At 46.5% G+C, this 14,964-nt stretch overlaps 1 protein-coding gene across 3 annotated transcripts in view; it reads right to left on the bottom strand.

The window, feature by feature from the left end:
- LOC140419348 (5'-nucleotidase-like) overlaps positions 1-12,050 on the bottom strand; it is a 198,712-nt gene extending 186,662 nt beyond the window's left edge. The window contains exon 1 of one of the 3 annotated variants that reach the window (XM_072503236.1): positions 11,689-12,050. In XM_072503236.1, coding sequence (XP_072359337.1) covers positions 11,689-12,015 — 327 coding nt within the window. In that variant the 5' untranslated portion in view covers positions 12,016-12,050. The remainder of the gene's footprint in view (positions 1-11,688) is intronic. The other 2 variants (XM_072503232.1, XM_072503223.1) reach the window with 2 other exon arrangements.
- Between the last annotated feature and the right edge of the window lie 2,914 nt (positions 12,051-14,964).

Genomic DNA, 14,964 nt, shown 5'->3' on the forward strand with positions numbered 1-14,964 from the left:
CCTCTCTGAAACACCCGGATGGGGGCTCCATTCTCTCCTCAGTGGAGGTCATTCTGGTCATTCAGTCTTCACTTTACCTAACGCAGGTCTCATTCTGGTGACACTAGAAACAATCAAATTCAAAACTCTGGCAAGAGCTAGGATGAATTGAGACAAAAAAATCTTAAGAATTAAACAGGCCTGAGGCCGTTCCTTTGAGTGAAGGCCCAGGTTAATGAAAGTTAAAAGCGTGAATTGCAAAAGGTTGGTTTGTAGGTGCAGCAGGTAATTAAGAAGGTGAATGGAATTTTATCCTTCATTGCTGGAGGAATGGAGTTTAAAAATAGGGCGGTCATGTTGCAGCTGTATAGGGTGCCGGTGAGGCCACACCTGGAGTATTATGTACAGTTTTGGTCTCCTTACTTGAGAAAGGATGTACTGTCACTGGAGGGTGTGCAGAGGAGGTTCACTAGGTTGATTCCAGAATTGAGAGGATTGGCTTATGAGGAGAGACTGAGTAGACTGGGACTACACTCATTGGAATTTAGAAGAATGAGGGTGATCGGATCGAAACATATAAAATTATGAAGGGAATAGATAAGATAGAAGCAGGGAGGTTGTTTCCACTGGTGGGTGAAACTAGAACTATGGAGCCCAGCCTCAAAATAAAGGATATTTAGGACTAAGTTGAGGAGGAACTTCTTCACGCAAAGGGTTGTAAATCTGTGGAATTCCCTGCCCAGTGAAACAGTCGAGGCGACCTCGTTAAATGTTTTTAAGGCAAAGATAGAATGATTTTTGACCAGTAAAGTAATTAAGGGTTATGGTGAGTGGGCGGGTAAGAGATGCTGAGTCCACAAAAAGATCAGCCATGATCTTATTGAATAGTGGAGCAGGCTTGAAGGGCCAGATGGCCTACTCCTAGTTTTTATGTTCTTATGGTCTTATGTATAAAGTGACTCCCCAGAGGAAATATTATTGTCTGGTAGTACTGACTGAAAGATACTGCCAGAAGGTCATCCCTAACATTATATCAGTGGCGTCGATCCCAAAGAATCCTGGGAGGATGTAACGACTTCAACATCGGAAGCAAGGACTCTCTTTTTTCATTTTAATCCTGATTATTTTATCCCTCCCCCTCCCTGTGTGTATGTCTGTCTTATGTGTGCTTCGGTAGAGGGTGGGACAGTAGAACGGGGGTGGGGGGGGGGAGGGTAGTAGATTACCTGGCTGTTATTCCATTAGAATTATCGCATATTTCTACTTTGTTTCTGTTATCTAGGCGCAAATCCGTAAATTAATAATTAAAAAAAAAAATTCGAGTACCCAATTCATTTTTTCCAATTAAAGGGCAATTTAGCATGGCCAATCCACCTCCCCTGCACATCTTTGGGTTGTGGGGTGAAACCAACGCAGACACGGGGAGAATGTGCAAGCTCCACACGGACAGTTACCCAGAGCCGGGATCGAACCTGGGACCTCTGCACTGTGAGGCAGTAGTGCTAACCACTGAACGACCGTGCTGCCAAAATTAAATTTTACAAGCCTAACAGCAAGGGTTAAAAAAAACTTACAAAGATGGGATAGTCTGCTCCTATCGCTTGCGGGCCGAATGCCAGTGGTAAAAATGAACATTCTAGCACAGATTGTGTTTTTATTCTGTCCCCCGGTATTTTTATCTGAAGTGATTCTTTTGTGGGGGTGGAACGATTGATCTCTTCACATTCATGGGCTTGGAAAGTCCCTAGGATTTGTAAATCGTTGCTTCAAGGGCCAAAGATTTGTGGGATTTTGCATGAATTATTGGTTAATTCACTTGTGTTGGGACTCATGGGGCTCGAATCAACAGCGCACTTGCCCAGGGTGCCACAACATGATACAGAAATAGGTGAATGCAAGTTCAAGATTTGGTGCAGGAGGGAGGGGTTCAGATTCCTGGATCACTGGGATCGTTCCTGGGGAAGGTGGGACCTGTACAAGCGGGACAGTTTACATCTGAACCAGATTGGAACATCCTTGCGGGTGGGTTTGCTAGTGCTGTTGGGAGGGATTTAAACTAGTTCAGCAGTGGGAGGGGAACAGAATGTTAATGCAATAGGGACACAGCATGTTGAGTTTCAAGGGAATAAGGCAAGGCTGGATGGCCTCTACTTTAATGCTAGGAGTATCATAGCGAAGGGCAGATGAGTGAAGAGCGTGTATTGAAACATGGAGTTGTGATGCTGTTGCCATCACAGAGACATGGTTGAAGGAGGGGCAGGGTTGGCAGCAAACTATTCTGGGTATAGGATCTTCAGGCAGGACAGGGGAGCATGTAAAAAAGGAGGTGATGCTATATATTATTAATTAAGGAGTCTGTTACTGCTGTAAGGAGGGATGATATCCTGGCAGGGTCTTCTAATGAGGCTTTCTAGGCGGGGCTTAGGAATAAAAAGGGGGCAGTCACACTGCTGGGAGTGTATTATAGACCACCAAATAGTCAATGGACAATAGAGTAGCAGATATGTCGACAATTTATTGAGGTGTGTAAAAATAATAATAGTCATTATATTCGGGCATTTCAACTTCCTCAACATTAATTGGGATAGTCAGAATGTAGATAATCTAGATAATGTTTAGAGGGAGCAGATTTCTTGAAATGCATTCAAGAAAGCTTTTTATATCAATATTTTGAAGTTCTAACATGGGATGGTGCAGTGCTGGACCTAATTCTGGGAAAAAAACTTGGAAGCAGCGAAGGAACATTTTAATGATCGCGACCACAATACTGTACGTTTTAAATTTGCCATAGAAAAGAAAAAAGATGGTCTGCTGAAAAGGGTTTCGGATCAGGGGAAGGTAGACTGGGAACAGCTACTTCTGGATAAATCTACTGCTAACAATGGTGGGTGTTCAAAATGGAATTGGTGAGAGTACAGGTTCAACACATTCCCTTTGGGATGAAATGTAAGAGCAACAAGTCCAGAGAACCCTGGATGTCTAGGAATATTCAGGACTGGATAGGAAGGAAAAGAGAGGCTTTTAACAGGTACAAAGGGAGCAAGTCTACAGAGGCTTTCGTCAAGTATATAAAGTGCAGGGGGGAACTCAACAAAGCAATTAGGAGAGCAAAGGGGGCATGAAAAAGCACCGACAGGTAAGATCAGGGGAAATCCCAAGATATTCCACAAGTATATTGAGGAGAAGACTCTCCAGGCGGGATGATCAGTTGATGACTACGTGTACGGGTTCTTCCAACTGGAAACGCTGTATGATGTTTTTCAGGCTGTCCAACCAAGTTCTTTACATTGTCAGGGCACTGGTATTATCTCTCTCAGGGTGGGTGTGTCTCAGTGTTTCTTCAGTCACATGGAGATAACCAGGGAAAGAGTCGGACCCATTAGGGACCAAGGGGTAATCTCGGCGTAGAGCTAGATAGTAAGAAATCTTACAACACCAGGTTAAAGTCCGCAGGTTTGTTTTGAATCACTAGCTTTCGGAGCACTGCTCCTTCCTCAGGTGATGGAAGCGGTGGGTTCCAGAAACATATATAGAGACAAAGTCAATGGTGCAGACATTGGCAAGACTATGCAGACGCGGCGACAACGGATGAACAGACATCACGCGACAATCACCAGGCAGGAATGTTCCCTTCCAGTAGGGGAACACTTCAGCAGTCAAAGGCATTCAGCCTCTGATCTTCGTAAATGCATTTTCCAAGGCGGCCTTCCAGACACGCGACAACGCAGAATAGCCGAGCAGAAACTTATAGTCAAGTTCCGCACACATGAGTTTGACCTCAACCGGGGCCTTGGATTCATGTCACATTACATTCACCCCCCCACCATCTGGCTTGGGCTTGCAAAATCCTACCAACTGTCCTGGCTTGAGACATTTCACACCTCTTTAACCTGGGATTATCCCTCTCTCCAGTTGCTCCTTCTGGACCTGTAAAGACTTAATTACCTGCAAAGACTCGCATTCAAAGAATCGTCTTGCATCATTGACTTTGTCTATATATATATGTTTCTGGAACCCGCCTCTTCATTCACCTGAGGAAGGAGCTGTGCTCCGAAAGCTAGTGATTTGAAACAAACCTGTTGGACTTTAACCTGGTGGTGTAAGACTTCTTACTGTGCCCACCCCAGTCCAATGCCGGCATCTCCACATTTGAGCTGGATGACATTGGTAGGGTGTTAAATGAGCACTTCACATCTGTATTCACTTTGGAGAAGGAGGATGTGGGTGCAGAATTCAGGCAGAGAGATTAAGGTTCTCAAACCAGTTTGACCTAAGGAGTGAAGAGGTACTGGAGGTTTTGATGGGCTGAAAAGTGAACATATTCCCATGCCCAGATGAGATGTATCCCAGGCTGCTGTGGGAGGCAAAGGAGGAAAGTACAGGGGCTCTGAGTCATTTTTAAAATTCCTCTCTGGCCACAGGGGAGGTAGCAGAAGACTGGCGAACAGCTAATGTGGTTCCACTTTTCAAGAAGGGTGGTAGAGATAAACCAGGGAATTATAGACCAGTGAGTCTCACATCGGTGGTAGGGAAACTACTAGAGAAAAGTCTGTGCGGAGTCTGCACATTCTCCCCGTGTGTGCGTCGGTTTCCTCCGGGTGCTCCCGTTTCCTCCCACAGTCTAAAGATGTGCGGGTTAGGTGGATTGGCCATGCTAAATTGCCCTTAGTGTCCAAAAAGGTTAGGTGGAGTTACTGGGTTACAGGGATAGGGTGGAGGCATGGGCTTGAGTCGGGGGCTCTTTCCAAGGGCCAGTGCAGACTCGATGGGCCGAATGGCCTCCTTCTGCACTGTAAATTCTATGATTAATTCTATGATCAGGTATAGGCAGCATGGCTTTATCAGAGGGAGGTCATGACTGACAAATTTGATTAAATTTTGGAGAGGTGACCAGATGAGTACATGAGGGTGCAGTTGATATGGATTTCAGCAAAGCCTTTGACAAGGTCCCACATGGGAGACTGATAAAGAAGGTAAAAGCGCATGTCATCCAGGGTAACGTTACAAGTTGGATCCAAAATTGGCCTTGTGATAGGAGACAGAGGGTGGTGGTAGAAGACTGTTGTGTGACTGAAGGCCGGTGTGCAGTGCTGTACCACAGGGGTCAGTGATGGGTCCCTTATAGTTTGTGGTAGAAACGTTATAGAGGAAAATGTGGTGGGATGAGAGGTAGCTTTGCAGATGGGACGCCGATTGGCTGGGTGGTTGACAGTGATGGGTTGGTCAGATGGGCAGACAGTGGCAGGTGGAATTTATGCCTCAGAAGTGTGAGGCGACACGTTTTGGAAGGAGAAACAAGACAAGGCAGTGCCAATGAATGGCAGGACATAGGAAGCTAAGAGGAACAGAGGGATCTTGGGGTGCTTATCCACAGATACCTGAAAGGAGCAGGACAGGTTAACAAGGTAGTTAAGAAGGCATACGGGACACTTGTCTGTATCAGTCCTGGCGTAGATTAGAAGAGCAGGGAGGTTATACTGGAGCTGTAAAACTTTGGTTAGGTGTTATGACACTCTGGGCGAGCGCATGATCAATTACAGTCCCACAGGTCCCGGAGTCCAAACATAAGTGAATTAACCAATAATTCATAGAATTTCTGAGACCTTTGGCCCCTGACTGCTTCAATGGCTCACAGGCACCAGATTTGTAAGTAAACCACAAAAAAACTATTTCTTTATAAGAAGAGAGAAAGGACATGCAATAATTATGATGTATCAGCCAGCTAACCTACTACTCCCCCCTTTTACCATCCCACCCTCTACCCAAACACACACATGGAAATGGCAAAGGGGTAAAATGATAAGGATTTAAATGGAATGTCCTGGTTGCTGATATTTAAATTGTTGGAACCAGCTGTCATACCAGGATGTGGAGTGCTGAAAGCACCAGTTGGATTGCTAATGAATTTTCCGGATGCTACATTCAATTGTGTTAACGTGGGCTTTCACACAGAAGATCCACCTCAGGTCTATTTAATTCTGACTTGCCTCCACCTCCACCAGGTTAAGTATCAGCCTCACTGACATACGGCTAGTGTTCTCCATATGAAGGTTTATAAAGGGTTTTCAAACAACCCACCCTGTCAGCATCTAGTGGTGGACTGGACATTGCTGCAGGTTTAACTGGTCAGGACTTTAGTCAGAGGCCATCAGGTATGAGAGAGAGATCAGAGCTGTGGCCTTCTAGCTTCATAATCAAAATAAAACTGAAAGCAAACACACAGTTCCACAAAGTGAGGAACATTCCGGAACAATCAGCACATATCAGCATCGAGTATTAGCTAAGACCATGAATTTAAAACGGCATATTGGCTGCCAGCTAAGTCCCTCAAAATGTGTCATCACTAAGGCCCGACCAAGCGGCACATCTTGCCGGGGGGTTCCTGAGACCAGAACAAACAGTGAATCTTGTTGGGGGTTTTGTTTTAAAAATAAATTGAATGTGAAGTCCTTCTTAAAGATATAGGCCCCAGTAATTGTTCAAATACAAAAATTATAAAAGCCAAAATAACAGCAAATAAAGGGAAAACAAGGTTTAAACAGGAGGTACCTTACATAGGCCACAGCTGAAGTATTCTGTTCAGTTCTTGTCATCACCACATTATAGGAAGGCAGTGATTGAACTGGAGAGGGTGCAGAAGAGATTCACCAGGATGTTATCAGCAATGGAGCATTTTAGCTATGAGGAGAGGCTGGATAAGCTCAGGTTGTTTTCTTTCGAGCAGAGAATGTTAAGGGGGGACCAGGTGAGATACATAAGATCATGAGGGGCATAGACAGGGTGGATGGAAAGCAACTGTTAAAAGATCAATGACACGGGGGTATAATTTTAAGGTAGGAGGCTTAGAGGGGATTTGAGGATTTGAGGGTGGTGGGAATCTGGAATGCAGTGCCCGGCCGGAAGGGTGGTTCAGGCAGGAAAGCTCACAATCTTTAAAAAGTAGTTGGAGGAGCAATTGAACTGGCATGTCATTCAAGGCCATGGGCCAAGTGCTGCAAAGTGGGATTCATGCAGATCAGAGTCGTTTTTGGTCGGTGGAGGCTTGGTGGGCTGAATGGCCTCTTCTGTACTGTATTATTCTACAATTCTATGATCTATGCTTGGGCTAACATTCATGCCACACAATTGCCAGGCAATGACCATCTCCAATAAGAGAGGATCTAACCATCGCCCCTTAATATTCAATGGTATTACCATCACTGAATTCCCCACTATCAACATCCTGGGCGTTACCATTGACCAGAAACTGAACTGGACTAGCCTTATTAATACTGTGGCTACCAGGGCAGGTGACAGGCTAGGGTTAGTAACCCACCTCTTGACCCCCAAAAGCCTGTCCACATCTACAAGGTACAATTCAGGAGTTTGGTGGAATATACCCCACTTGCCTGGATGAGTGCAGCTCCAACAAAACTCAAGAAGCTCAACACCATCCAGGACAAAGCAGCCCATTTGATTAGCATCCTTGCCACAAACATTCACTCCCTTTATCACCAACGCAGAGTGGCAGCCGTGTGTACTATCTACAAGATGCACTGCAGGAACACACCAAGACTCCTTCGAAAGCACTTTCCAAACCCATGACCACTACCATCTAGAAGGACAAGGGGAGCAGATACATGGGGACACCACCACCTGGGGGTTCCCCTCTCAAGTTACTCATCATCCTGACTTGGAAGTGTATTGCTATTCCTTCACTGTCGTTGGGTCAAGATCCTGGAATTTGCTCCCTAACAGCACAGTGGGTGTACCTACACCACATGAAATGCAGCAGTTCAAGAAGGCAGCTCACCACCATCTTCTCAAGGGCAATTAGGGATGAGTAACAAGTGCTGGTATAACCAGCGAAGTCCACATCCCATAAAAGTTAATCAAACAAAAATTGACAAGGGAATAAAGTCCATGATTATTGACGAACTGCAGGATAATAATCCCATCTATAATGCTTGGAAAGGCCAAGGCCATGACAGGATTGTCGAACACCACTCAGAATCTCTCAAAAGTTAAAGAGAACAAAACATCACCTCTGCCACACCATCGCCCAGATGCCCAGAAACCCAAAGCCCCAGCCGGGGTGATGACTCCACATGGCCAACACCCTCAGGACAGGCATTGCTAACGAGGACAGCACAAGATCAGTGATTGGGGTTCCCCCCAACCCCAAGCTTCGTAGGCTGGATACAAACCTTCTCTCAAGGACACTTCGCAGTTTATCAAAGTGAGTAGCAAAAACCAACACCATGGAGCTGAGAGCATCATCTGAAACATCATTCGCAATGGCAGCCATAAACCCGATGCAAACAGCACCGCTGCGCGGGGCCCGCTCACCAGCAAAACGACCACTGGATCCCACCCCTCCCACCTCCAACCACCTCAATCAATGAGGGTTCTCTCTGATTCAGCTTGGCCTAAAAGATAATTATGGAATGTATATTAGGATAAAATAAAGGAGTAAAAGATGAGTAGAGCCAGAGCTTGTGAAAACGCAGCCGCTCCCGCACTCACATCACATGACACCCCAACAGGCAGTGGGCGGGATTCTCTCCTAACTGGCGGGGCAGGCTCTACCAGCGCCGAGGAGTGATGTGAACCACTCAGGCGTCGTCAAGCCGCCTGGAAGGTGCGGAATCCTCCGCACCTTCAGGGGCTAGACCGGCGCCGGCAGGTTTGTCGCCGCACCAACCGGCGCCGATTGGGCCTCCACCGGCCGGCACGAGATGGCGCATGCGCGGGAGCACCAGCGTGTACTGGCACCATCCCAGCACATGCGCAGGGGGGGTTTCTTCTCAGTGCCGGCGGACCATTACAGCGGATGGCACGGAGGGAAAGAGTGCCCCCATGGCACAGGCCCGCCCACGGATCGGCGGATCCCGATCACGAGCCAGCCCACCGTGGGGGAACCCTCCAGGCCAGATTCCCCCCCTCCCCCCCCCGAGGGCTCCGCAAGCCGCCCGCCGAGCCAGGTCCTGCCGGTACGGACCTGGTTTGACTTACGTCGGCGGGATCGGCCGAAAACAGGTGTCCACTCGGGCCATCGCGGAGCAGAGAATCACCAGGGGGGCCACTGCCAACGGCCCTCGACTGGCCCCGGCGTGATTCCCGCCCCCGCCGAAAAACCGGCGCCGGTGAATCCGGCAGCCCGCGTCGGGGCGGCAGGGCGGGATTCACGCCGTCCCCCGGCGATTCTCCGGCCCGGGGGGTCGGAGAATCCCGCCCAATAATTTCATTTATAGTCTAAATATGTTGGAGAAGAAAAAAAAGAAAATGCACAGGACAGATATCATTCCACCACCACCAACCCCCTCTCCTGCACTGAATGGAGAGGACATGTTGTCGATTGTAGATTCTCGTATTTTCCTGAAAACGGATTTGAGGTCACTGATCTAGAACTTCCTGTTTTCTTATTCTCATATTCCTTAACTAGTGGAGCAGGTAAGGCAATTTTCTAATCTAAAAGAACAGTTTTGAAGTTGAATGCACTTTGAAGGTTGATCAAAAGAACAGCAGAGTGTGCTCTGAAAACCAATCCTTTTATCACAAGCTGTGTTTTTGTTAAAGGGCTGTGGACTTGCTCCAAGCTCCATTGGAGATTCCTACACCTATTAATCAAATCAAAAGAAAACTGTAGGTATGCAGATGTAATGTGATGGCTGCCAATGTGCTGCACAGTTCAGTTCATTAGATCATTGTTTTTCAAACTTTATTTTTTTGTCAATCAGCCAGCCTTTGCGACCCATGCTGGCCGAACTTTGTAACACACATCACGTTTGCTTACCTTTAATGTGGAAGGGAAGTCTGCTTGATCCTCACGATCTCACTCCAATCGGGTTCACAGGAGGAGACGGCATTGCGCATATCAGCTACAGACTTCAGCCAGTTTCTTTGTGCCATCTTCATCTTTGTGAGAACAGAAAATCCAACCTCACACATGTAGGTCATCGTGAAGGGCAATAATAACAAAATGCTTGTTTTACTCAGCACTGGATACTCCTGGGAGATGCTACTCCAGAATGCTGACAGCTTCATGGGTTTTTGGCATGTTTTTAATGTGCTGTCACAGGTCAGGTACAGCAGCTTAGTCCTTTCATTTGGAGTCAGTTGTAAGTTAATAACTGACTCTGGGGTCTCAACCTCAAAAACAATTTTTCAACCATCACTTCTCTTTCAATATCTGAAACTTCTCTCATTTGCCAGTACTTCCCTGCACATAACACACATGGACTTTGCATCCTTATTTACATTGGCACAATTGACAAACGCAGACCTCAAGAAATAATTTTTATATTGCTTTGTTCCCGAGTTAAGTTTTTTCTTTGTAGGCTGTTAACCAGAGTCCCTGGAGCTCTGTACAAAGCTAGCACTAGCACTGTCCTCCTCTATCATGGATTCTCCAGAGCAGATTTTCTTTCCAGCAGATTCAGATGTGAGATCCTAATTAGTAGATACACCGCCTAATTGTGTCTTTGGCCGTCTCTTTCTTGTAACAAAATGGTTCATCTTCACAGTCCTCTTGTCTTGCTTGCTAGCAGCTATAAATTGGAAGGGGCTCTCCTCTGTGATTTGGCACCAAAAGCATGTATGTAAGGGGCGCTTGGCATCAAATGTATGTGCACCTGCTCACTACTGCTGCATATGGGTGGCACGGTAGCCCAGTGGTTAGCACAGTTACTTCACAGCTCCAGTGTCCAAGGTTCGATTCCTGGCTTGGGTCACTGTCTGTACGGAGTCTGCACATTCTCCCCATGTCTGAGTGAGTTTCCTCCGGGTGTTCCTGTTTTTTTCCCACAGTACAAAGATGTGCAGGTTAGGTGGATTGGCCATGCTAAATTGCCCTTAATGTCCAAACAAAAGGTTAGGTAGGGTTACTGGGTTGCGGAGATGGGGTGGAGGTGTGGGGCCTAAGTGGGGTGCTCTTTCCAAGGGCCGGTGCAGACTCGATGGGCAGAATTGCCTCCTTCTGCACTGTAAATTCTATGATTCTATGGTTGGAAGACTGCAGACAGCCTCATTTTGTTGTCATTTAAAAGCAGTAACAGCCGCCATTCTCAATTTAAATATTGGTAGCGGCCGTTGGGTGCTTCTCCCACAATTGAGACCACCGCAGGAATGCCACAACTGATCGCTCCGCGACCCTCCTGACACTCACCTGCAACCTACCCATAGTTCAATGAAAAACCCTACATTAAATGCTAACCGTGACTTCAGGATCATGAACACACAATGTAGGCTGACACTCCAGTGCAGCACTACAGCAGTGCAGCACTGTCAGAGGTGCTACCTTTGGATGAGACATTAACCCAAGACCCCATCCACAATTCTCAGTTAGACACAGAATAAAAGCTTGAAAGTATTCCGTAAAAGATTGAAACAGCAAGGAGTGTTCCCCCTGGTATTCTGGTGAACATTTATAATTCAACTAGCATCAAAAACCCGTTAGTTATCACTTGGTTGTTTGTAGATTAATTATGTGCATCTTGGCTGCTGCATTTCCTGTATTGTTACACTGAAAAAGCCCTTTAGGATGTCTTGAGATTGTGAAAAGGCTCGATATAAATGCAAATTCTTGGAAAGGAAATAACAAACAAAAGCTTGCCTCACATTTGATAGCAAATGCCAATCCTTCTTTCTACAGAATGGGATTATAGTGACTTACTCTGACACTGGTCTGATCGGGAAGCAGACATTACCAGCACGTTGGTACTTTCTTACCATTGCATCGTAGTTCAGCTTCTTCATGAAGTGAGCAGCCTCCGTGCCCTTGTAATAACTGAACCAGATGGTCCCCTGGTATTGATCCCCAGCATCCAACAGCAGCACATTTTTCTCCTGCCCTCTGATCTCTCGGATTTTAGTCAATCTCCTGGCCACTCCGGCAAAGCACTTGGACATGCACTTGCTCGAATCCTCGCTGGTCTCCTCCACCCTGGCGTGTACATCGTTAGTGTGGAGAATAGTGAGCTCAAACGAGAGAGTGCCCTTGATGCAGAGGACACTGAGTAGGGAGAGAGAGAGCAGCAGTGCGGGGGAACAGCCCATGGCAAGCGAGCGAGAATCTGACTGGCGTCCCGCTGCTTTGAGCTGCTGAACCTCCAGCTTTATAGGCTAGACTCTCCCTGACATACAAGAGGTAGGCGGAGCGAGAATCAATTTATGCAGCTTACTCATGTAAATCACAAGGGAGCTCATTGATGACCCCGGCAACTGCAGGTTACCTGCAGAGATTTGAGAACATTTGTTGACAAAAGGCTACAATCTTTTATTGCAAGTACCTTATCCAAATCTTTGCATCTTCCCCACACTAAAGTGTGGCTGGAATTTTCCACAAGTCTGTTGGTGCCTGAGTTGGTAGCAATGAACTAACTTGAACACAAAGCTCAGCCTCACGCCAATGTGTTAAACTGAGGTGCGAGCTGCTGTCAGGAATTGGGAACTCGTTCCTCAGGAGACGGCGGGAGCAGAGTCTTGGAATATTTTTAAAAGTACGTTTCTTAAGGTTTCCCATGTGAACAAACGGATCAGAATTACAAAAAATGTTACATCAGCATACGCAAGGGAAAAACGGATTGACATACATGAATAGAGAGGGAGATCGGAGAACAACATTATAACTGGCTCCATACAATCATTAGACATAACTGGATGCCCCTATAAGCCCCAATAGAGATTCAGGGAGAAACTGGATGAAGCCATGAAGGCATGGTAAAATGGTGCACGCCCTCCTCTGTTCGCAATTACCACGAGAGTTCAGGATAGGTTTTCCGCACCGTGTTTGTTCAGTTGCGCACCAACATATATCTCCTTCAACTCCAGCTGCACCAGAGACACCAATGACACGCCACAGCCTCCTCCCCTCAGATGCCAGACCCATCCGCACCCATGCGCATTCAGCATGGAAAACAAAGAAAACACACACAGGGGCACTGCCGGTGTTACAAGCTGGCAGTGCCAGGTGCCAGTTTGGCACAGCCAGGGGTCAGGTGCCAGAGGGGTGCCTTGCCAAGTAGAGGAACTTGTGGCACAGTGGCTAGCACTGCTGCGTCACGGCACCAAGGGCCCAGGTTCGTTCCCAGCCCCTGGTCACTGTCCATGTGTAGTTTGCACATTCTCCCCGTGTCTGCGTCGGTCTCACCCCCACAACCCAAAGATGTGCAGGGAGTGGTGTTGCTCTGGTTACTTGCTATAAATATGGCGGTTAATAAGGTCGCCTTTCTTAATCCTAATTATGATTATGCTTTCAGTGTCGCCAGGTATCTCTCGATACCGCCACAAGGTTCAACCCGAATACCGATCAAAGAGCCAATACACTAGTTAGTTAGTTCAAAGTCAATGGTATTTATTTACACAGTATGATTTACTCATGCACAATAACGCTACATGCTAAACTATATCTATCACTAACACCTATACTTATCTTCGGGTACCCACTTAGGTCAGAGGAACAATGGCCGTTGTTCGGATCTGAGGCTGTTGGGTTCGAAGAGGTAACAGGAGAACAGCTAAGGTCGTCCGTCTGGTAGCGAACGTTGACCTTGAACTTACTTGCTTCTGGTGATGCTGGTGGACGGGTCTCTCCGCTTGAGAGCCAATTCCAAGAGAGCGAACCTTTGGCGGGGGTTCCTTCTTATACTTGGAGGGGCTTCGCGCGCTTTTAGGTGGGACTTAAACTTGGTCCCAATTAATTGGGCAGCTTCTCGATCACTGCCATCGATCTGAGCCAATAAAGGGGCGGGTGCCTTGATGGCTGGGCCTGTCCTAAGTGGCCGTTGGCCTTGTTTTGTTTGTGTCTTTTGGTTGGGGTAGTGGCGCCGGACTGTCTGGGACAGTATCGGCTACCTGAGCACTAGTTCTTTGTTCCTCGGGGATGGGCCATCAATATGTAAATCGACCCAGAGTTTCAGTTCCGTCTGCAGACTACTTTCCAAATATACATTCAGGCTCTGTGCCTGCTTGTTGCCTTGTATTGTCCATTTTTCGCTATAGGCTCTGCGAATGTCCATTTTGTATACCGAAAGTGGCCATCCCAGATGGCTACACTCACTCCTTGTGATCCTCAACGCGAAGCGCGAAGGATCATATTACTGAATCTTCTTTGTTCTCTGCCTAAGTCGAGCACCCGCAATCAAGGACCAGTTCTATACTAATCTGTCCTATGGATTGGAACCTTTACCTAAATTGCTTTATGTACATCACATTATTATAAAATTCTAAGGGGCGGTATAACATTCAAGCATGCATTACATTTCTTTTTTATTTAAAACACGGGAACCTCTAACTATCCTTCTCTAAACTACCTTTTGTCAATCAAAATAATTTACAAACAGTGTAAAACTATACAATAGCAGCATTACATTTCTCTGTATCTTGGCGATCAAGTACAGAATTTCACATCTTTCTTCATTTGAACAAACAAAGAATTAGTCGATGCACTTTATTTGTTTAGAGAGAGCGGGGGGTTTGCTGGAATCCAAAAATAGAGGGTCTGAGTGTATATACCGGAGTGCGGGACGCTTTCCTTCACCATTTCAGAAGTCTCAGTGTCTGGATGACACTCCAGAGTATTGCGATGACTAACAGTGCTTCTACGATGTATGAAAGGGAATACCATTTTATAAGGTTGTCACACCAGGTTGGTGTGTCAGTGACTGTCTCTGTGTGTGGTGTGTGGCAGGGATGGGAAACATTCCCGGCCTGTGGGGTAGGGGTCAGGGGGGTCACGTCTGCGGGCAACTGTCGTGATCCCATGAAGATCCAAATGTAGATCATGATGTCTGGCTTCATGTTCTCTTTTTCCTTCTTGGTCTTCCTCTGTCTTCTGTTGTTCTGGATTTCCTGTGGAAACAAGCACAATATCTGTTATTACCTTGTTTAAGATCTCGTATGTCTGTCTGTTTGTCCTTTTATTACCAATTGCCCATTAGAATTGTCACCATATGTGACTCCCTCATTTTTTTAAAAACCAAATAATTTTGGGGACAAGACATCCGA

Source organism: Scyliorhinus torazame, chromosome 1 (assembly GCF_047496885.1).
Source record: "Scyliorhinus torazame isolate Kashiwa2021f chromosome 1, sScyTor2.1, whole genome shotgun sequence".
Lineage (NCBI taxonomy): Eukaryota > Metazoa > Chordata > Chondrichthyes > Carcharhiniformes > Scyliorhinidae > Scyliorhinus > Scyliorhinus torazame.